The sequence below is a fragment of the Bombus flavifrons genome, chromosome 11 (genome assembly GCF_040668555.2).
Source record: "Bombus flavifrons isolate JBK064 chromosome 11, iyBomFlav1_principal, whole genome shotgun sequence".
Taxonomy (NCBI): Eukaryota; Metazoa; Arthropoda; class Insecta; order Hymenoptera; family Apidae; genus Bombus; species Bombus flavifrons.
Genome location: NC_138452.1, coordinates 8,830,638 through 8,852,221, shown reverse-complemented (window position 1 = coordinate 8,852,221; position 21,584 = coordinate 8,830,638). Strand labels below are relative to the sequence as shown.

Below are 21,584 nucleotides of genomic sequence, written 5' to 3'. Positions count from 1 at the left end.
AAACGTTATTAAAAATATACTCATTTATAAACAAAATAATGTTTGTATACTGTAAATGTAAAATTAAAAGGCCCTCTTTTATTTTTCTTCAAGTTTTATAAAGATATTCGATATGTTTTCCCATGATTTAAATCAATTTTTTAAATTTGCATTACATACATAAGTGATAAAGTATTCATCGAAAGAAATTTAAATTTTACGAATTTAAGGATTTTAAGAATTTCACTAGTCTAGTAATGTGTTAGTAATTTGTGTTGACAATGTTGGATAGTTATTTGCAATGATCTTCATGGTTTCAATTAAGAATATTTTACAACTATGTCTTTTTCACTTTTTTAATATACGATAAGAATTACTAGCTTTAAAAATTACATTTTATCAACGTGAAGTATATTGAATTTAAATGTGCTCTTACTAACGAGTCGAGCCAAGATAAATAAATAAATAAAACCACGTGATCAAAATCTAGAGGAAACAAGATGAAATCTACTATCAAATAGACAATTATTTTTTCGAACATTAAACTCATTAACCTCAAACTAAGTTGAATAAATATTTGTACTGTTATTTAAAGAATTATTTATCAGGATTAGTAGCTCAATTTAAACATTTTCTACAATAATATAAAGCTATCATCTGAAAATTATAATCCAATAGTAATCAACTATTAACTAAAATCAGTTATACTTTTCCAAATTCGACTAATTGAACAAGGTATAGGTATTCTTAAATGTATCAAAAATCCACAAAAACGAAGACGTTTTGGAACACTGCAAACACAACTATGTACAATATACTCTATGCTAATAAACTAGCGAGCGAACCTAACCTACTTAACATACTGCTGCAGCGATTCCCGTGACATTTTCTAGATGTGAAAAGTCTATCTATGTGAACATTGCATGTATAGGGAGAGAGATTTCAGAATGGCGACTGTCTTTACTTAGGAGAGTACTTATTCCCGCCCAGAAATTGTGTAATTAACGTGTGTCTTTGGAAAGTTCCATGTGATTTTCGTTGCGTATTTACTGAAAATGATAATAGAGAATCCGGATCAATTCAAGGCGTGGCTCACTGCCGTCTTGGAGCCACTGTAAGTAGGCCAGCTTGTCCGAGTACAGTTTTAGGTGTATGTGTACGCATTTGATGTTGTAAATGGCCGTACATGTGCTATGCTTTACACCCTATGCAGAATTATATTTACATGTATTACTGCTGCCTGCTTCTGAATGATTGTTGATAGATCATTTCGACTAGCGATCCTCCGTCAAATTTATCATGTTTTTAATAATAATCAATTGAGTAATGATATGCCCCATTCTCACGACTATATTGTATCTATTTTGCAGCGAACGCATTTCGAATAATTGAACGTAGTTTGTTCAATTATGTTGCATTTTAACCCGCAACACATATTTTATATGTGTTTTATTCAAATATACCAATAAGAACACACTTTTTATTTGCTAATCTTCCCACATAAACAACTTAAGCAATTACTTATTTCATAACAATTTGTTGACAGTAATGCTTATTTAAAACATCGTTTACCCTATGGAAAGGGATCAATATTCGAAATACCTTTTTATTTTATATATGATTTTTATTATAAACATCCTAGTAATTATATATTATTACATCTAAAATAGAAGATACTTTAGTTAAAGACACATTTCTAAATATGTTAAAATTTAAATCATACATATATATTGAATTAGATCTTTTATATTACTTAAAATAATTCTTTCATTGATATATAATTAGTTAATTGCAAACATGTAACTAACTTCATTTATTCATTTGTAATTTATTGATTTAATAAAGTTTAACCTTTTGTTTTGCATTTTATAACCTGTAAACAGGTTTCTATTGCAACATATCATAACTGACAAAATAAAATTTTACTGCATGGCTTATTACATTATTATGTTCCATAATTATTTATTATATATGTGATATAAGATTTTAAATATAAACTTAGTTGTTACATAATTTTTGTATAATTTAATATATATTAATTTATAATTTTTTATGTATCTATCATATAATAGACATAATTATTTTACAATTATTTATTCCAAAACATTAATATTAATATAACCTTACAGTTGTGATGCAGATCCTGCTGCATTAGCAAAATATGTATATGCTCTCGTTAAGAAGGACAAAACACTGGAAGAGTTGCGAGGTGGAATGGTTGAACAGCTCGATGTATTTTTGCAGCAAGGTATGTTCATATTTTAATGTTCAAACAGTGTTGGAAAATTTATTTTGTATTATGATATCTTTTCTTTACAGAAACAAAAAATTTTGTGGAATTGTTATTTAAAACATTAGAGACTCAAGAATATGTACTTCCACCTCCAAAAAGTGATCCAGATGGTGGTGGGACACCACCAGGTGTAAATCCACCACCACCAGCATTAACTACAGATAAAGTAACTGAAAGTACAATTGCAATTGCTTCTATAAATACAAATCCCCCTGCTCCACTTCAAATGAATGGATCTGCACCTATGGCAATAGGTAAACGTGAAACTAGAAAATCAGACTCTGATAAAGTTGACAAAGAGAAGGAAAAACGTTCTAGGAGTCGGTGAGTTTTTTTTTCAAATTGTTAAAAAATCTTACAAGTTGTGTGTAATACAATTTTTTGGAGTATGATCTATACATATTTCAGAAGCGGTCGGATGAGGTCCCGAACAAGGTCACGTTCGCGCTCATGGGAGAGAGATAGACGTAGATCAAGAAGCAGGGAACATATTCGTCGTGATCGAGAACGCGACAGGAGTCGGCCATGGAGAAACGAATCGCCACCAAATACACGGCGACATGACAGAAGGTCTATACAAAATTTATTTCAACTAATAAGATATTTGAATTCTTTTTTTACAATATTTGATTTATTTTATAGACGGAGCAGAAGTCGTAGCACATCACCAATACGCCCAAGAATACGAGATGGTCCTGATAATCGCGATCATAGAGCACGATTTAGAAATAGATCTCCGACACCACTTAGATCTAGATCCCGATCAAGATCATTAGATCGTAAAAAGATAGATCGCACTGAAAGGATGGAAGTGGATAGAACAGAAAGAATTGACGGAAGTCCTGGTGGAGGTACTCCAACACAGGATAGCAATCATGGTGATGTAGACATGAGGTTGTCGACTACTAGTCAATCAATTCAAAGCGTCGTTGCCGTCGCTTCTAGTGTTCCAAATAACCAACCAGGTTTTCAAGCCAAGAGGAGGTGCAGGGATTTTGATGGTTTGTATTTATCATCAAGAGATTTCAAAGAAGAATCTAGGGAATTTTGTGTAATAAATAATTAATATTCACAGAAAAAGGTTACTGTATGAGGGGTGATCTCTGTCCATATGATCATGGTACAGATCCTGTTGTATTAGAAGATGTAGCTCTAAGTCGTGTTCTGACCTTTGGCCCACATAGTGCTCAAGCACCAGGAACAGTACCTGTAACAGCAGTACCAGAACCACCCCCAGGACCTAATGGAAATGCTCCACCACAACACCTCCCTCTCGCAAGTTTACCTCCTCCGCATTTAAGGAATCAACATCATTCTGATATGGGTAAGTATTTTTTATTCATATATAAAATGTTAATACATAGTAGTAATAATGGTGTAATGTGAATCTTGATAGATGCTTTTGCGGAATACAATCCAGATGCACCAAGTATGGAGCCGCGAATGCCATGGGGTAGACATCCTCAACCTGGACCTGGAATTTATGGGAGGGGTCGACGGGAACTGATCAGTGTGCCAGTAATTCCACATACAAACTCGTCTGAGATACCACATACTCAAACAAATCCGTTAAAACGTAAACAAGCATTCGATTTTAATCGTCTTGGACCAAAACAACGAGTGGTACATAATCCAGCTAATTGTTCTCTGGAATTAAAAAAAGTTCCACGTAGCCTGAACAACATAACCCAGTTGAATAATCATTTTTCAAAATTTGGTAAAATTGTAAATATCCAAGTTAATTTCGGCGGAGATCCTGAGGGAGCGTTGGTTACCTTCCAGCTACCAGCTGAAGCAAAGGCTGCATACAGAAGTACGGAGGCTGTGTTGAATAATAGATTTATCAAAGTTTTTTGGCATAACAATGTTAACAACAATGCAGCTGGTGGTGCTATTGAGAACGTACCACCAGGTATGTACTATTCATATTTTTTCCCATACATTGACTTGTTCACCAATTATTTTTTTATAAAAAAATTCCATATTTAATACAATGCTCCATTTCATTTAGGATGCCGTCCCTCTGTCAAAGAACGGTTAGGTGCTGCTGTAACTGCGCCAGCAAAAACTGAAGAAAATGAATATATTCCCACTCGTCGTTCAACCGAAGAACAAGTCTCACAGACTTTGGTTCCAACATCGCCAAAAACCACCACTGTTCCTACGCGAGAAGACAAGGTTCTTGCAATAAAAAAGACACAAGAAATATTGGCCGCTAAGGAAACGTTAAAGAAAAAACAGGAAGAGAAACGTAAAGAGGCATTAAAATTAACTGCTGATTTGCGTAAAAGAAAACAAGAATTATTAGATAAGCATTTAATAGAAATTCGAGCTTTGATTGACAAAGCTGAAAAGAATCCAGAACAAAAAGATGCAATTATGGCAACAATCAAAACAATGCAACAATCCATTGATAATTTACGTAAAGATTTGGCTGCGAACGGCCAAATTGGTGGTAACAAAACGCAAATCAAATCTAGAGAACAAACCCAAAAAGAGATCTTAGACGCAGAATTAGATTTAATGACCGCGCAACAGGAAGGACAAGATGCTGGAGAATTGCAAAAGAGATTAAATGAATTGCGAGCACAAGCTGCTGCATTAGGTTTAAATGCAGGGCCAACTGCTGCTCGAGGTACAAGATCTAGTAGAGTTATACGAGGTAGTCATGCATTATCATATAGGGGACGCGGCAGAGGAAGCTTTGCCCATGTTTCAGTAGATCATAGACCTACAAGTCTTCTAGTCTCTGGTTACGAAACCGAAGAAAAGGCTGAAGTTTTAGCACATTTTCAAGTAGGATTTCATTCTATTTTTTCGTACATGCGTATGTTTCTACTTTTGTCTGATCATATAAATGAAAATCTGTATTATTCGTATTTCAGCAATTTGGAGAAATAGTGAATCAAATAGTAGATGACGCAACGCCTTCGATTGTAATCAATTTTAAATCAAGAAAAGAAGCTGAGATAGCTTTAGTAAAAGGACGCACATTTCAGGATAGATTATTGTCTATAACTTGGGTCTCTGGACATCACCTACATCGTGGCGGTGGTGGTACAAATGCAAATGCATCTGTACAACTTTCTTCACGTTCTGAGCAAGCACCACCGCCCACCGATGAAGATATTGACTTAGAAGTGAGTTATTAAAATTTCAGATTACGATGTAATTTCTAAAAACGCAATTACCTGTATTTTATTTCATTTTATTTTTATTAAAATCTCCTAATTTTTTTCTAACATATGAATAAATAATAAAAATTGCGAAATATTTTGTTCATCTTTTACATGGTATAAACCTGTATTTGTGTAACAGGGTAACGCTGAGGCATTACTTCTCGAAGAAAACGAAGAAGAAGAAGACGAAGATGGTGAGTCGCGAAGCTGGCGGCGATAGCAGCGTCAGCGTTATTCGTGACAAAAACTTGGTACCAACTACAATGACTGTGTGATGATCTGGGCGAATCAATATATGCTCAGCACTTGCGCCATTGCTGCACTATCGTTTAATGCGTCAAATGCCATGATTTACATGAAAAAATCAGGTTATGAGCTCATACACGTTATTATGAGTGTTACACTATTTGTTAATATTATTAAATATATACACATGCGCATTATAACGGTATTATAAAAACATTTGCCGTGTCAAATTGCGCATCGTGAAATAGAAAACAGATATGCAAGTTTCCAACAACAAAAAAGTTAACCAAATTTATCCCATTATTTGTAGAATAAAATCGCTATGTTTTGTATGGGAAACATCTTATTCTGAATTCAAAGTCCTTTTTCTTTGTGTGTAGAATTGTGAATTGTCACTTGTTATTTCTTTCGAGATAATCTATAATAAACAAGTAACCAGACTTTTAGATGTAGGTAGATACTTATAATTTTCAGAAATTTTACAATCGAAAGTGAGGAAACTATATTTATAACTTGTAAGATACAAATACAATTTATTATATAATTACTACATAAGATTTAGCGTACAACGCTTTTAAATAGTGTAATTGGTTTTTTTTTTTTACTTTCACTTAATGTACTATTTAAAATTGTTCCTGTAATGATGTACAGTGTAATGTATAATTGTCATGATTTCCTTTTATCAAATGTCAATGAAGCTAAGTTGATTAGAACTGAAAAAAAACTTATTCATGCATAATTTTACACTAGTTGTTTCAATATATACTGAAAAAATAATATATTATTGTTATATACAAATTTTTAAAATTAGTTTCCAAGGTAAGTATTAAATTTCGCAATAAATAAAGTTCATATACACCCTGCGTGAAATTTAAAGAAAAAAAATCACAGACTATGTTTCAAAGCCTTTGGCATTTCGTTATACATATAAATAAACTTATTTGATACATTTTGAAAACAATTTTGAGTAAAATCCTACCCAATATTTTGTTAAACGTTTTGTTTAAACACTTTTTCAAATTACATTATGTAAATAATTTTCATACGATTTTTATATATTAAAATTTAAGATCTTAATCTACTTAAGCCTTTTTTATTTCTTAACTCCATGTTTGAATACTACTTGTTAAGGCATCCTTTTCTATAATGAACGTGATCATTAAATAAACGGATTAATTACATTTTTAAATATTCTAGTAATATGTACCGAAATACCTTACAATATTTTAATACTATAAAAAGTAATATAGTATATATTTTCAATGTTTCGCTATTATGTAAGTACATTAACAAACATAAGAGAAGAAAGGAAAGAATGTTCTTATTAAAAAGCTTATATACTAGGAAGTACACAAAAAATACATATAATCAAAGGAAACTTACATAAACAACAGATAGTATATACATGCAATTTCACATGGAATGCAAAGTATACAAACAAAATTATTCAAATTAATCACATAACGTATTTTACATTATGGAGACAACCAACTAGCTAATAAACTACCTAACAGCAATTGTGCAACTGGTAGTACAGACAATGGTAAATTCACTGCAGGACCATGGGCTGAACCATGGTAAGCACCACGTAAAACCCAGCTTCCAAGACCAACTGATTTGTGAGTACTTGTAAAAAGTGCAGCTAGCAAGATATTCCGAGGTAACCACCGAGAGCACAAAATCCAACACAAGCAGCTAACAAATAGTTGTCCCACGCAAGCTTGAACATAAAAGGATACTAATAACACATTGAAGTAACAAAAAGCATACAATATCTTGTATTTAAGTCAAATTAATAGTACTTTGACTGATGAAGATGGTGTGCATACATGCACTAACATTATTACAACAATTATTGCCGTTAAATGTTCATCTGGTTACATAGATGTAAATGTTAATAGAAACTTACCAAGTAATACACATAATAACACATCAGTAGCTTGCAAAGATGATGCGTCTACCAACACAGCATCACAAAACCAATGATATGCTGTAGCTAATAATAGTCCTTGAGAAAACCAAGGTGACTTAATTTTGAAACAAACATCATACTTTAAGATCACAATTTGAATTGCAATACCAATAATTAATGGTACAATCGTACTATAAATGGTTTCCTTTACATTCACACCAACTAAGGGAGGTGTAGATGCCCCTAACTAAAAGTATTAAAATTCTTATAAAATGAAAAACATATATCAATTTACGTTTTAATAATGAATAAATACCACAAAGTATAATAATATAGGAGATATAAATAATCCTCCAAAATGAGATACTAAAGTAATCACAATGCTTGTTGACAAATCTGCTTGTGCCAATCGACACAAAACAAAACTTGTATTAAATGGAGGTGGCATACAGTAAAGTACCTAAAAACCAAAAAAATTTAAATAGATTACTATAAAGTATCTGTATTAGACTGGAGTATTTATACAATTATTGAAAATATTTTGATTTTCATTTATTTACTTCCATTCCTTTCAATAACCACACATTGACATTGGCATAAGTCAATAAACATACTCCAACTCTCATCAGAAAGGGCATTAAAATATATATGAAAGTCATTGTAAATATTAAGAGAGAACCATTGCTTAATGTTAAATAGAGTGTTTTTGGATCACATAATAGGCCTGCTTCTAAGTACGTTAAAGGAACAGCAAAATATCGAATAATAATATTTCCATTCAGAACACCTGAATTACAAACATACAACATAAGAATAGTAAGACATAAAATATATAATTTACAAATTTAATTGTTTGAGAATTAATACCATTTGTTTTACCAAAATGTGGCTTAAGTGAGGCAAGCATCATACATAAAAGCATTGATAGAAAATATCCATATCTATATAAAAGTTCATTCTGCCTTTTCTTTGGTTGAACATCCTGTACATAATCTTTTCGCATTTTCACTTAATTTTATATGTGCCTGTAATAATTTAAATAGTTTAATATGAATTTATTTCAAAAAGCTCATTTACCATAGTAATAATGGAAGAAAATGCAATGTGATTTATACAATAAAAGTGTTGATAACAATAAAGGGGATTCAAACCATTTTTGTAAAAATTAGAGTACATCTGCCTACGAGCAAGTTCAGCCAGTGTAGCATATTTTTTCTGGATCTTCTTTGAGAAAATTTCATGCACTTTCTCTCTTAAAAGATTTTGTGCGTGCATATTTGTACAAAATACTATATGTACTATAGTCCTATTTAAACATGCTTGAAATATTATAATTAAATAAAGCAAGCCTTATTTGCTATAATACTATATCAGATCTATTTGATATAGTATTTATACATTCACTTCTTATAAATTATTCTGTGGTATATTTTATCACTAAAAAATCTCTATAAAGTACGTATTTTAATTACTACAGTATAAAATTAGGCAAATATAAATTAAAGTATAAATGCATCTAAATTGAAGCAATATGTAAATTTATAATTAATCTTTTATACTATGCACAAAACTTGTCATTCATCTTTTAACATTTTTTGTGATTTTTATATTGCACGAAATAATAATATTTTGTGCTAATTAAACTCGTATCAAAATATAATTATGTATTTACACGTTATCGTGTTGATAGTTGTTTAAACTCAAAAATTTTACATGAAAGAACAAAAAATTATTACATGACCATAACAAATAAATTCGAAGTTTCGATTCATTAAAACTCGTTAAAATTTTTCTAAAATACTTCAAAAACATTAATAACGAACAGTTTTATGTAACGTTTAGTTAATTAAAATATTTATTATCTCTAATGGTCAACTCTTCAAGTAACAACAGTAACAAGTAATACAATGCTCCTTACTGCATCGTATCAAAATACCAATGTCTATAGCATCAAAATGTATCGAGAAAACCTATTTTCGTTTCCTTACGCATGCGTAATTGAAAACAAACATTTCCAACTTTATTATCATCTTTATCAAAATTCAGTTTTTATTATAAATGTCATAAAGTATCATAAAAATGTACGCTGCTTGCAATATTAACGAAGTTGTATTAACAAAACGCTTGTTTATAAGCATAATTCGAATATAATAAAAAGTGTGCTGTTATTCAAATTGTTACAATAATACAAAATGTTAGTATGAATGTCTTTATTTTTTGTAATAAATTAAAAGTAGAAAAACGCAATAATTAGTAATTTACATTTACAAAATTATTATACTTGGAATGAATATAACGATGAATAAACAAACGATATTAATTATTCATTCATTAATTATTTATTATAATAATAATAATAATACAATAATATTAATAATAATAAGATTAATGAAACAACAGTTCACAATAAACGTGCTACCATGAGTTGGGGTCCACCCTTCTTGGCACACAGTTTGAAGCTTACACAGCTCCTTTATCGATTATTCACATTTTTTCTTACAAAACTTCATAACTTTTATACATAGCGCGGTGTATGACTACATACATAACATTGGTTTGTAAACGAGGTTACACACTCATGGGAATTAATATTTGATTGCATTACTTTTCAACATTTTGACAATATAACAGAAAACTTTTTAATAAACCTTATTTTTAAGAACCGAATTTATACTGCGACTAAAAGACACAAGTAGTTTGTAACACAAACTACAAAAAAAAGAACCTCATGATATTAAAAACTGCAATTTAGATTGTTTCGTAAACAGTAATGTAAACCATTACAACACATGCTATATATATATATCCTCTTTCTTTTTTCATATAAATATTGAAATGCTTCAGTAATGCAGATATAAAAAAGATCACATATTAGCATGCTCAGTGACACGAGAATATTAAGTCAAGGTACAAAAGCTTTGATTTGTTTATTAGCTAGAAGCCAAATAATTGTACATAAGACATCTATTCGATGCTAGTTTGAGGAACAAAATAATTCATTGAATGCATTTGTCTGGTACAAGGCTTTGAATTCACTATACCGTAATAAACCATTAGTTTTTGTCATTCTTGATCAAGAAACACAGTATATTACAAAACAAAAAGTGAAGTAAAAAAATGCATTGGTCAGTCTGTCCAACATAGAAAAATTTGTAGTACTTTTAAATTGAATACACATTCGATAATGAAACAAATACATTTTTTTGTGAATTTTTGTATTAGTAAGTAGAATAAGAAATATCTAATCAGTAGTACCACTTACACTAAAAATGCAAATTATTTTACATCAATATTTATCCAATATATGTATATATATTAAAAACACAAGGGAAACTTGCATAATACGAATTTCAGAGCATGCCAAAGATAATATGACTATAAAAAGGTATCATAAAAATAATTTAAACTTAAAACATTTTTACGTTCAAAGATTCACTCTTTAATTGTTTGTAATTTTAAGAGTTTATTCCCTTATATAAAGAATACACAGAGTAAAATTGTAAGTATTAGGGCTAGGAATTATGCTTAGATGAAGTACTATGTCAGTCATTAGTTTCTATTTGGTTAGTTTTCTATACAAGCAATATATAATATCGATTTATTCATTATTAATTTAAAAAACATGTATATATATACTCCTAAAAAATATTGAGTCTATGTCGTGCAAAAATATAAAAATTATTCAATACAATATATTTAAGGTAACAGTCTTTCATCTGAGTATGAAAATTACAAAAAAAAAGTAATTATTTGAACACCCCTACAAAAATCTGATAATAATAAACGATGGATAATACAGAGATTAATTAATAATTACACACTAAACAATACACAACGCCGAACTATTATTATATGTAAATATCTATATATAAAAATATATTTGTAATGGACAATTTCTCATAGTCTACTGTTAGTACTTCCAGTTATTTATTACATTACATCTCAAACAAAAACGAGAAAAATGGAAGTATAACACAATGATATGTCAAAACCTTAATTAGTAACTGATGTTAAAAATATTTTCATTCAATTTCCGTCAATACTACTCTTTTTTATAATACTGCTTGAATAGAGTAAAAAAGCAGTAATGTTATAAAATATATGTATATTGTAATTGTACAAAGTAGGTAATTAAAAACTTATTAACAGGAACATTAAAGGCATACAAGGAAGTATTTAATAAAATTATTTTCATTCTTTATAAAGAAATAGATTTTGTTATATTTCCTATATTTTTATGATAAATAGACTAATGATAAACAATACCAATAATTATTAGAATTTTCAAACCTTATGGATCTAATTTTTATCTTATATAAGAGAAAGAAAAAAAATCAAACAATATACATGAGTAAACGATATTAGATTACTGTATTATCCATCTAAAAATTTAATTAATGATGAAATGTAAAATACGGATAATTAAGAAGTTACCTGTTTATAATTATCATGCATAAAATTCACACTTTATCTTATCTGTATAATGCCTTCATCGCTGCAAGAGTATACCCGTGGCTATTGTACAATTTCACTCTGTATACTTATCATATTCTCTTACTATCAAATATTGATCATAGTTTTTCTTATAAACTAGAGTTAATTCATATCACAATGTCAAGGCACTTAGAAAATTTATTTTTTTTTTTCCTTAAGCACCTATACCCCTCTCCTTTAGTCCGGCACAAACATAACACAGAACATTTAAAAGTTTGTAGTGCTATTGCTTCTGTTGACTTTTTTACCCACTATTCGAGACGAAGTTCTAGTTGGTGTAGGTCTTAATTCATAGCCTCCTGCATTCATTGTATTATTATTAATTGCTGCTACGTTTGGGGCAATAGTTTTTAGACATTTAGCAGCTTCTTGCAGCTGTTTTGATAGAATTTCATTTTTTAATTTTTCTGCATTCAATTCCCGTCGAAGTTGTGCTTTTGTTTTATTTCCAAATGGACACAATACTCTATGTTGTATAAGACATATTGCTGATGGTCTCATTTCAGGGTTTGGATGAATCATCAACTATAAACAGAAAAAAATTTAATTGAATTTCATATTCTAATTCAAATTAAAAAAAAGAAAGAATTTGATAATGATATTACTTTAAGTAATTCGTTAAGATCACGACTGTAATGTGGTAATTCCTTTAAATTTCCATTTCTAATATCATGCCATTCTGGTCCGTTTTTAGGTAATGGACCTCCACCCCCTGCTTCATAAACAGTTAATCCCAAAGCGAAAATATCGGCTTTTGGTAAGTGACTGAAATCTTCCCGCAAAATCTCCGTTGGAAGATATCTACAATCCCCTTCTTCAACTTGAGGATTATTAACGGATGTAACGTGACCTAAATCTCCTATTTTGTAAGTAATTTCTTCTTCTACAGTTTCCTCTTCGTCGAAACCATCGTCAGCTGAATCATAATTAACTGCTAGTAACCTCTTCTCTTTGGAAATAAAGATATTTCCAGGTTTAATATCCATATGTACTAATTGCATGCTGTGAATGTATCTTAAACCCTCAGCAACATGTAACAATAATTGTCGCATTTCCGCTTCAGTAAAATGCTTTTTTTCTTTTTCTAAGTTGATAATCCCATCTGCTAGACTACCACCATTACAATATTCATTTTGAATTATCATGTGATTATCTTCTGCCCATGCAGAATAATATCTTACAACGTGTTGATGTTTACCGAGTACAGCATGCGCATATACTTCGTTTAAGGCATTCTTTTCATTAATACTTCCAGCCACAGGTTTAATACTTTTCTTAATGGCATAAATGCATCCGTCTAATCGGTTAATGCATTTGTAAACGGAACCAAATTCACCTGTCCCAATTAGGCCAAGCTCATGAAACTCTTGATGATATCGTGGAATATTAGAATCTTGCAATGCTACACGTTTTGTAGCTTGTTCTATTTCGTTATCGGAATCTTCGGAATCGCCGAGATCAAATTTTGGAATTTGGATATCTGGAGAACTGACGTTAAAAAAACAAAACCATTTTTATTTTAAAATTGACAGCATTATTGAAATTTTTATATTGATTTTTATATGTATACTTACCCAATCAAACTACGCTTAGATCTAGTGCGTTTCCTTGCAGTTAACAGCATTCCATTTGGTGTAAAAGGATTCACATTAGCAGCAGGTTTGTCAGATTTATTTTGGTAATTACATGGTCTAGGTTTATCTAATGAAAATAGTCTGGTACATTTAGTCGGAAATGGAGTATGCATCGTACTCTTTTCCATTAGCGTTTTTGGAGTAGCGGGAGAATCAAAAAGCCGTAATGCTCTAACACGTTTGTAAGGTGGACTACATGCCATTGATATTTTTTGAGAACACATATTTTCACGAGGAGGAATCCTAATTCTTGATGTACCTGTGAATTATATTTATTGAAACATACGATTTTCTAGGGTCTAGTCTCTCTATACATACGCACGCTAAACTCAAGAACTTTTGTCAAATCTTATATTTACTGCTTTATTGGTAGTTACTTTTTTCATATTTTTCTTATTGTTTATTTTTTTTTTATATTTTTTCATTTTCTTTTTTATTTTTCTCTCTTTTAATTTTTTAATGTTAATCATATTTTTTTTATATAATTTGTCTTTTATGATACCAATTTTTGACAAATATAAGCTTTGTGTTTCAAACAAAGACTTCATATAAAATCAATAGAATGTGTTGACAATAAGTTACGGTATAATATACATATGTAGGTACAATTACGTTTTTACATGAAAATAAAACAAACATATATACATTTTTTTTTACTTGTTTCCTATAATGAAATATGTATATTATTATTATATATATATATTTTTTTTAATGTTTATTAACAATAAAAACCATTGAAAAAGAAAATGCATAGAATTATACATACAGATACATATATCATAAATATTTGTAAATATGTACATGCATAATGAAACGTTTTGAGGTAATAACAGTGCACAATGCTATTGCATCTACTGATTACTTCTGGACCTCTGTATATTTTCAATTATAAACAACTTAGCATGATGTAAAACAATTGCCCAACAAAAATATCAATTTTCTCACACCATGCATGAAAATATCGCTGTAACATTAAAAGGTTATACATAACTTTTTCACAAATAAATAATTAAGAATGAAAGGAAGATCTAGAAAAACATGCTTAATATATGTAAAACTAAAAATAAAGTACACTACATAATATATTAATGATTACACATACACTATTGACATATCATATGAAACAAACAAAAATGTAGTTTCACCTCAACTATATTTTAAATGATGCAGACAATCATAAAAATTACAATAATAAAACAAAAAAAACCAAAGAAAGAATTACTTAGAGTACACAATTAAAATTTGAAAAAAAGAAAAAAAACAACACCATAAGATACAAGATACTTGAGTTTTGGCAATAGGATGTTTTAAAAAACAAAATTATGACTTTTAAAATTGTTTACAATAGAAATATATACAACAATAAATGAAATACCTTTAAATGTGTTGCAGTCAGGATACCAAACAAAAACATCTCGTAAAAGTACGAAAACATTGGAAACTGCACTAACCTGTCACGTTATTATTCATATTTTTATTATTATTGTGTTTTCGGATAACATAAATTTGGCAAGTAAGAAGAACGAAAGTAAACGTCGTGATAGAGTTGTTTGTTATAGCCGAGCGCGTCGCTGGCGAGCGCAGTAATGCGCATGTGCAAAAATAAGCTGAGTGACGCCGTTGCTTTGTGACGAAAGTGTAAGCTTATTACACGTTCTTAACAGTTGTATTAATTTTATTTAAATAAATATTACAATATCTACACTTCCTTCAAGTAGATTCATTTCATTCGACACTGTAGCGGGACTTATCTTGGCATGAGAGATCGCTAATGGAAAGTAGAATGTAGAGTTTCATTCTAGTTATTTATGTCTGAAGTTATCTTTTTATTATCTTTCTAGATTTTCATATTGATTTTCGCGAATATAAACTAAAGTTTTGAATTGTCTTTCTAAAACGAGTATCGTTGCATTATATCAATGTTTGTTTTGTTCCTGTATTTATTTATTATTATTATTCATTATTATTCACACCAATTTTCATTTCAATAACATTTCTAATTAATTAACTCTGAGTTGTAGATGAATCACTTTCAAAGGGCATCTTTTAGTCCAAATGAATTTGGTTTAATAATTTGTCATTCGCTTTCTTAAAACAAATAAGATTTAATACGAAACTGTTGAAAAATGTTTGATTCAAATTATTAATTCCTTTTCTCTACATAAAATTCTATTATTGATTTTTCAAAATTAATGAAAGAATAATCGACATCTAACAGCATAGAAATAGAGAGATAACATAATGTTGTAATCCTCCCACACTCATCACTAGAGGAATACACACCGAAAACACAATTTTTAAAAGTACTTGCTTAAAAGTCTTTCCATACAAGCATATTTAAGACACGAGTCTGTTGGGTAACCTTACTGAGCATCTCCGATTCGGCAATCAAGCGAGTCAATTAGAACGGATTGATTACTTACTTTCACTGTCACAACAGCCCATCGTATTTCTGAACAATTTTTTCGGTTGAAGCGGAGGTGAACATCCAAGATCCTCTGCGGAAGAGTCCAATATATCATCGACATCACAGCCGGAGCTGTTTGTATGACAGCTAATATTTAGTTCCTCATTTTGAATGTCGCATGCGTCGAAATGCAACTTTTGTGCAACTTCCATGTCTTTCAAATTGTCACCATAAGTTTCCTCGTATGCAATCAGTTCCGTATACACTATTAGTATTAAACTGAAATAAGGTACTAATTTGTGAACCTTATCAATTACGCTTTCCAAAAATGTTCATTCAAACAGTCGTACGTACCACGCTACGTTCGTTATGGCGGGTGGCCCGATGTTACTTGGGAAATTAAAGCCGACCAATCAAAAGCCTCCTTGAGAACGGGTGTACTGGATTCGATATAATGCGTCCTCTTATTGGTTCTCGTTGCTCACAATGCTAATACATGGCAGCGTCATCTGCACATAGTTTCAGAGGGTGAAATTATTCTCGATGAAAATTCTAAAAACTTTTGTCACACTTTATTCCGCGAGTTTTCGACGAAACCGAACGATGCTTAAAATAGCCGATGATCACTCGTCGAATAAAAGAACAAAAACAAACTTTTACCTTTGCACCGATGATCTCATTCGACGTCTAAAAAACTTACGTTTCTGTAACAAATGAAACCACATGCCACAATCTTATAAATTAAATTATGTATACATACGATTACGACGTATAAATTAGAAATTCGAAAACATGTACTGAATAAAGTCAAATTGAAAAAGAATTTCGGATTTATGAATACGTTACGAATTTTTATACAAATTCATACTTTCTTGTGAATATAAATAAAGAAATGAATACTAAATAGTGATTTGTTTCATCAACAATTTTATGTTAGGTATTTTATATACATATTTTTCTATATTATATATATTTCGTACATTTGTATAGCTTTGAATTTCCTAGAAATGCATAAACATCCGTTGTGTGGCTAAAATATCGTACAAATTTTAATTGATTGTAAGAGAATTTGGTGTTATTTACTATTAGTATTAGTTTGATATGGTCGTTTTATTAATTGTAGAAATGTTTTACATCTTTACAGTTTTGCTTTGATTACATTTATAAATCGTAAGCATCAGGAAATCAAGACGAAATGATGAATAATCCGATTTCCGAGAATAGAAAGAAGTAAAAGTGAAATGTTAAGTTTAAAAGAAAAATTCAATCAAAACTAAACATGCACTGAATGTATGGTTACATATCTTTTACATTTGTTAAATGAAAACATTGAAAACTCACGTAAGGAAGGGAAAAATGTATCGCGTCTTCTACCTCTACTCAGACAAAGAGCTCTTTTCGTGAAAGAAGTTTCACGGAGGCAATGAAAGAATTTTTATCGAGCAGCTGCAACCTGTAGCGTTTGTATGCGCGACGGCTGGCTCGTGTTTGTGTAGTAGTGTCGTAGTGGTAGGGGTAACATAGTAGTTCGATGTGCGATATGATGGGAGTTTTACTGCCTTCGACGGGTTTTTTCTAAAACGAGGCTACAAATGCTTTGCAGTGGGGATACGAGGCTCCACGTAAAACAGCCAAACAGAGAGAATAAGTAGTTGTTTCTTTATCACACGTTCCCATTCCCGAAAATTTGATCATTAAAAAAAACGAGAATGACAGACGTGGGAATTGAGATTGCGGGAGATATGCAAATACCTCAACAAAAGCAAAAATCTGGCACTGGGTAATCATTAAATACATGATAGGCGGATATGATGATCGCAGATAGAATGTTAAATATTTGTTGTCTAATACACAAGGAAATTTTACAATGATAAGAACACTGACATCTTGTTGATAGTTATTGGTTAATTAAAGTTAACATATTTTTCAATAACACTTCCCTTGTGATTACATTTCTAAAAGCTTTTTGTACAATTATTTCTTTATTATGAACATTTTAAAAAGAAACAGAAAGTTTTTTAATTTTATATTGTTTTATAGTAATTTATGTTAATAATTCATGTACATTTTGTTATTTAGGCTCGAATTCCTACAGATACCACAACTTCCACTCAGTAACATAGGATATCCACAAGCTCATGAATGGATTGAACACAGAAAAGCTAATATCAGGCCTTGGTCTATGTTTCTTAATACAAGCAACATAAGACCTCCACCCAGTTTACCAAGATTGAGTAAAAGAATTATGAGAAATATTGAATATTTCCAGAGCAATTATTTGTTTGTGTTTGTTGGATTAGTTATATATTGTTTGTAAGATTTATTACAGCGTATTTATTCTTTCACTTATATAGAATATCTTTTTATCTTAAATAATTCAAAATAAATATTTGATATTAGGATTACATCACCATTATTGCTGCTTGCTGTTACTGCATCTCTTGGAACTTGTTATAAGGTTTCGCAACGTCATGCTAAACAGGAGCTTACAATATTCAATCATAAATTAACGCTAGCTCAAGTTTATTCTTTGGTAGGAATCTGTTCACTACCAATCTTTTATTTAGTAGGTGCTGGTGCAGCTCTTTTCTGGGTTCTTGGTAAATAAAACAAGTATCCTTTTGTTTAGATATAATGTAAGATTATTTATATGTAAATTTCATTTCTCAGGCGTATCCTGGTTTCTAATAACCTTACATGCAGCATTCTATAATATTGACTCAATATTATGTCCAGGAGAAGATGAACTTAATTCTTTAGTTATGCAAGAAGTGTGATCCCTATTATAATAGATATGTACTATATCAAATTTTAATCAAATTTTATGTAATATGTAGATAATATAAAGCATTATACATTTATATAAATTCATGTATTACTAAAAGATACATGTATGTAAGATATAATTAGTAGAATAATATGTCAAACTTAATTTTAATGAATAGAAGTAATATTAAATAATATATATATATATATATATATTCACACTTTGACTGCCACGTCGAAATCACATGTTTCACTCAGGACGCTACGGGAGTATTTTTATTATTCAAAGCATATAATGACAAAATAATAATAAATTGATGATGTAAGACAACATTCTTCCCCAATGGACCGTTTATCTTATTAGTGGTCACGGGTGACCACCGTGGCGCCTTGGTAACAGTTGATAGCGACATATTATAACAAGGCTTCGTTTATTTCAACAAACCATTTGCATTCGTTATTTCGTCGTAAGCAAAACGTCCAGAATATATTGTTGAAACGTGTAGAAGATATTAGTAAACAGTATTTGCTCATTCTATATATAATAGTAAGGTATGTGCACACTTCTAACTTCAATTATATGATTATAAAGCAGCATTTACGATTATTTTCTAAGGTATATTTATAATAATATTCATAGATTACCCCTCAAAGATATGGATGCAGACACTGAATATTTTTCGAGTGCATCCGAGAAGTCTTCATTGGAAGACTCGTCTCAATATGAAGCATCAGAAGACGAAATATTCCACGTATTGCCCACGATAAGGCGGCGCCGAATTGAACCGGATACCGAGGATGAAATGGATATCGAAAATGAAAATGAACATAATATAGAGGATAACGAATGGTCAAATAATATAACACAAACAGCAGCAAGTGTAATCCCATTTGTAAAATCTAGAACTGCTGTACAGATCGAGGGTAATCAGCCATACAGTTTTTACGTTGCTTTTCTTACGGAAGAAATTCTACAAATAATTGTTGATGAAACCAATAGATATGCTGAACAATATATGCAAAATAGAAGATCCATTCGTGTAGATAAATGGATACCAACCGATAAAAATGAAATGAGACGATTTTTCGGGTTACTAATATGGATGAGCCTAGTCAAGTTACCAAAATATGACGCATATTGGTGTACCAATAACACCTACTGCCAATCTTTTCCAAGAACAGTTATGTCGAGAAATCGGTTTGAGTTGTTATTACGATTCCTTCATTTTACAAATAATCAAACGGCAAACACAAATGATAGACTATACAAGTTAAGACAAATTGTTGATATACTAAATCAAAATTTTTCTAAATACTATGATTTAGATGAAGAGATATGCATTGACGAGTCACTGGTACCTTTCCAAGGACGCATAAAGTTCAGGCAATTTTTGAAACAGAAACGACATAAATACGGCATCAAAGTCTTCAAAATGTGTTCAGGCCAAGGATATACATACAAATTTGAAATATATTCGGGAAAAAACTTAGATGCACCATGCGTAACCCCCACAAATGTTGTAATGAATATATGCAACAATATTCTTCATAGAGGCCACACAATTTACACCGATAATTGGTATACAAGCATAAATTTAGCCGAAAAATTAATTGATTGCAATACTCATTTAGTAGGAACCCTAAAAAAAGATAGAAAGGGAATACCTGTTGACGTCAAATTTAAAAAATTAAAACGCGGTGAACTTATCGCAATGCAAAATAAGAAGGGGATTACGGTCCTCAAATGGAGAGACGAGCGTGACATTTTTATGATTTCGACGAAACATTCGGCTGAAATGGTAGAGGTCCGCAAAAGAAATTATGTTTGTGATAAACCAATGGTAGTGGTAGATTACAACAGAGGGAGGTGTGCTGTAGATTTATCAGATCAAATGATAGCATATTCTACACCACATAGAAGAACCCTCAAGTGGTATATAAAATTAGCTTTAGAGTTATTGTTTACATCAATTTCAAACGCGATGATACTCTATAAACAAGCAACAAAAACAAAAATCAAGGTATCAGATTTTAGAATGGCACTTGCAATGCACCTTACACAATGCCACTCACCAGTGCCGTCGAATATACTTGTTCGACAAAGGTTGCGACACGAAATGCAGAAGAAAGAAGGGCAAGCGTACCTGGCACGAAAATTTTGCAGAGAGTGCTATAAAAAAAATGTTAAACAGTTAGGGTCAAAAATTGCTAAGAATCGCACCAAAAAGGTGACCACCTATTGTCCAGATTGTATTGATGAGCCACATTTATGTTTAAAGTGTTTTAACACAGTGCACCGTTAGATGCAAGATTTATTCTCATTTTTTTTTTTTTTTTTTTTATTGATGCTCTAATAAAAATGTTTAATTGTTCAATGAGGCACTTTTTATTTCAAAGTATCTTCTATTTGTTGGTTATATTCAAAATGCCCTAATCACCAATGACCACCGTGGCGTCACAAGAGAAACCATGGCCGGTCATATATGAGCAACATGGCAGTCAAAGTGTTAAATGAATGATCTTTATATACAATTTACTTTGTTACAGAAAGTACCAAAGAATAATTTTGTACTACTACTATTGCAAAATAAATATTTCTATTTGTAATAGGAAGTTAAATAAAACAATGAAATATTTGTATTAATTGTAGCTTTCCAAAATCCCATAATTGTAA

At 30.6% G+C, this 21,584-nt stretch overlaps 5 protein-coding genes across 12 annotated transcripts; 3 read left to right on the top strand and 2 right to left on the bottom strand.

Moving 5' to 3' along the window:
• The first annotated feature begins 883 nt into the window (after positions 1-883).
• On the top strand, positions 884-5,794 carry swm (Zinc finger protein swm). Of its 2 annotated transcripts, none has more exons than XM_069123950.1 (10): positions 884-1,093; positions 2,109-2,227; positions 2,299-2,596; positions 2,684-2,842; positions 2,915-3,273; positions 3,348-3,596; positions 3,669-4,184; positions 4,284-5,068; positions 5,158-5,412; positions 5,591-5,794. In XM_069123950.1, exons 1-10 carry the CDS (start codon positions 1,035-1,037, stop codon positions 5,669-5,671), a joined length of 2,880 nt encoding a protein of 959 aa, XP_068980051.1. In that variant the 5' UTR covers positions 884-1,034; the 3' UTR covers positions 5,672-5,794. The 2 variants fall into 2 exon arrangements, with proteins under 2 accessions (XP_068980051.1, XP_068980050.1); XM_069123949.1 differs by having other exon boundaries at positions 2,681-2,842.
• A 395-nt stretch (positions 5,795-6,189) lies between these two features.
• LOC138185191 (sodium/bile acid cotransporter 7) lies at positions 6,190-9,745 on the bottom strand. 3 transcript variants are annotated; one of them, XM_069123958.1, is made up of 6 exons: positions 9,282-9,745; positions 8,477-8,634; positions 8,170-8,396; positions 7,926-8,069; positions 7,607-7,856; positions 6,190-7,417 (listed from the first exon to the last, which is right to left on the bottom strand). In XM_069123958.1, exons 2-6 carry the CDS (start codon positions 8,610-8,612, stop codon positions 7,173-7,175), a joined length of 1,002 nt encoding a protein of 333 aa, XP_068980059.1. In that variant the 5' UTR covers positions 8,613-8,634; positions 9,282-9,745; the 3' UTR covers positions 6,190-7,172. The 3 variants fall into 3 exon arrangements, with proteins under 3 accessions (XP_068980059.1, XP_068980060.1, XP_068980058.1); XM_069123959.1 differs by lacking the exon at positions 9,282-9,745 and adding an exon at positions 8,761-9,263 and having other exon boundaries at positions 8,489-8,634; XM_069123957.1 differs by lacking the exon at positions 9,282-9,745 and adding an exon at positions 8,761-9,259.
• A 184-nt stretch (positions 9,746-9,929) lies between these two features.
• LOC138185188 (wee1-like protein kinase) lies at positions 9,930-17,624 on the bottom strand. Of its 5 annotated transcripts, XM_069123951.1 has the most exons (7): positions 17,486-17,620; positions 16,805-16,848; positions 16,499-16,653; positions 16,161-16,423; positions 13,678-13,996; positions 12,709-13,591; positions 9,930-12,628 (listed from the first exon to the last, which is right to left on the bottom strand). In XM_069123951.1, exons 4-7 carry the CDS (start codon positions 16,354-16,356, stop codon positions 12,311-12,313), a joined length of 1,716 nt encoding a protein of 571 aa, XP_068980052.1. In that variant the 5' UTR covers positions 16,357-16,423; positions 16,499-16,653; positions 16,805-16,848; positions 17,486-17,620; the 3' UTR covers positions 9,930-12,310. The 5 variants fall into 5 exon arrangements, with proteins under 5 accessions (XP_068980052.1, XP_068980054.1, XP_068980053.1 ...); XM_069123953.1 differs by lacking the exon at positions 16,805-16,848 and having other exon boundaries at positions 17,486-17,624; XM_069123952.1 differs by lacking the exon at positions 17,486-17,620 and having other exon boundaries at positions 16,805-16,849.
• A 46-nt stretch (positions 17,625-17,670) lies between these two features.
• Positions 17,671-21,285, top strand: LOC138185193 (prenylated Rab acceptor protein 1). The gene is made up of 4 exons (XM_069123960.1): positions 17,671-17,924; positions 18,224-18,457; positions 18,545-18,744; positions 18,815-21,285. The coding sequence occupies exons 1-4, from the start codon at positions 17,854-17,856 to the stop codon at positions 18,919-18,921; spliced, it is 612 nt and encodes a 203-aa protein (XP_068980061.1). The 5' UTR covers positions 17,671-17,853; the 3' UTR covers positions 18,922-21,285.
• Positions 19,567-21,213, top strand: LOC138185152 (piggyBac transposable element-derived protein 4-like). Its single transcript, XM_069123859.1, has one exon. The coding sequence runs from the start codon at positions 19,567-19,569 to the stop codon at positions 21,211-21,213; it is 1,647 nt and encodes a 548-aa protein (XP_068979960.1).
• Positions 21,286-21,584: the final 299 nt, after the last annotated feature.

Bases quoted from the DNA above. Each gene is read 5' to 3' on its own strand.
- LOC138185152 (XM_069123859.1), top strand. From the start codon at position 19,567: ATGGATGCAGACACTGAATATTTTTCGAGTGCATCCGAGAAGTCTTCA.
- LOC138185193 (XM_069123960.1), top strand. From the start codon at position 17,854: ATGACAGACGTGGGAATTGAGATTGCGGGAGATATGCAAATACCTCAA. The intron at 17,925-18,223 runs GTAATCATTAAA...TTTGTTATTTAG, and splicing joins AAGCAAAAATCTGGCACTGG to GCTCGAATTCCTACAGATAC. The intron at 18,458-18,544 runs GTAAGATTTATT...ATTTGATATTAG, and splicing joins GGATTAGTTATATATTGTTT to GATTACATCACCATTATTGC.
- swm (XM_069123949.1), top strand. From the start codon at position 1,035: ATGATAATAGAGAATCCGGATCAATTCAAGGCGTGGCTCACTGCCGTC. The intron at 2,843-2,914 runs GTCTATACAAAA...TTTATTTTATAG, and splicing joins ACACGGCGACATGACAGAAG to ACGGAGCAGAAGTCGTAGCA. The intron at 5,413-5,590 runs GTGAGTTATTAA...TTTGTGTAACAG, and splicing joins ATGAAGATATTGACTTAGAA to GGTAACGCTGAGGCATTACT.
- LOC138185191 (XM_069123958.1), bottom strand. From the start codon at position 8,612: ATGCGAAAAGATTATGTACAGGATGTTCAACCAAAGAAAAGGCAGAAT. The intron at 8,397-8,476 runs GTATTAATTCTC...TTTGTAATTCAG, and splicing joins ACATTTTGGTAAAACAAATG to GTGTTCTGAATGGAAATATT. The intron at 8,070-8,169 runs GTAAATAAATGA...TTTGGTTTTTAG, and splicing joins GGTTATTGAAAGGAATGGAA to GTACTTTACTGTATGCCACC.
- LOC138185188 (XM_069123953.1), bottom strand. From the start codon at position 16,356: ATGGAAGTTGCACAAAAGTTGCATTTCGACGCATGCGACATTCAAAAT. The intron at 13,592-13,677 runs GTAAGTATACAT...TTTTAACGTCAG, and splicing joins TCTAAGCGTAGTTTGATTGG to TTCTCCAGATATCCAAATTC. The intron at 12,629-12,708 runs GTAATATCATTA...TTCTGTTTATAG, and splicing joins ATCTTAACGAATTACTTAAA to TTGATGATTCATCCAAACCC.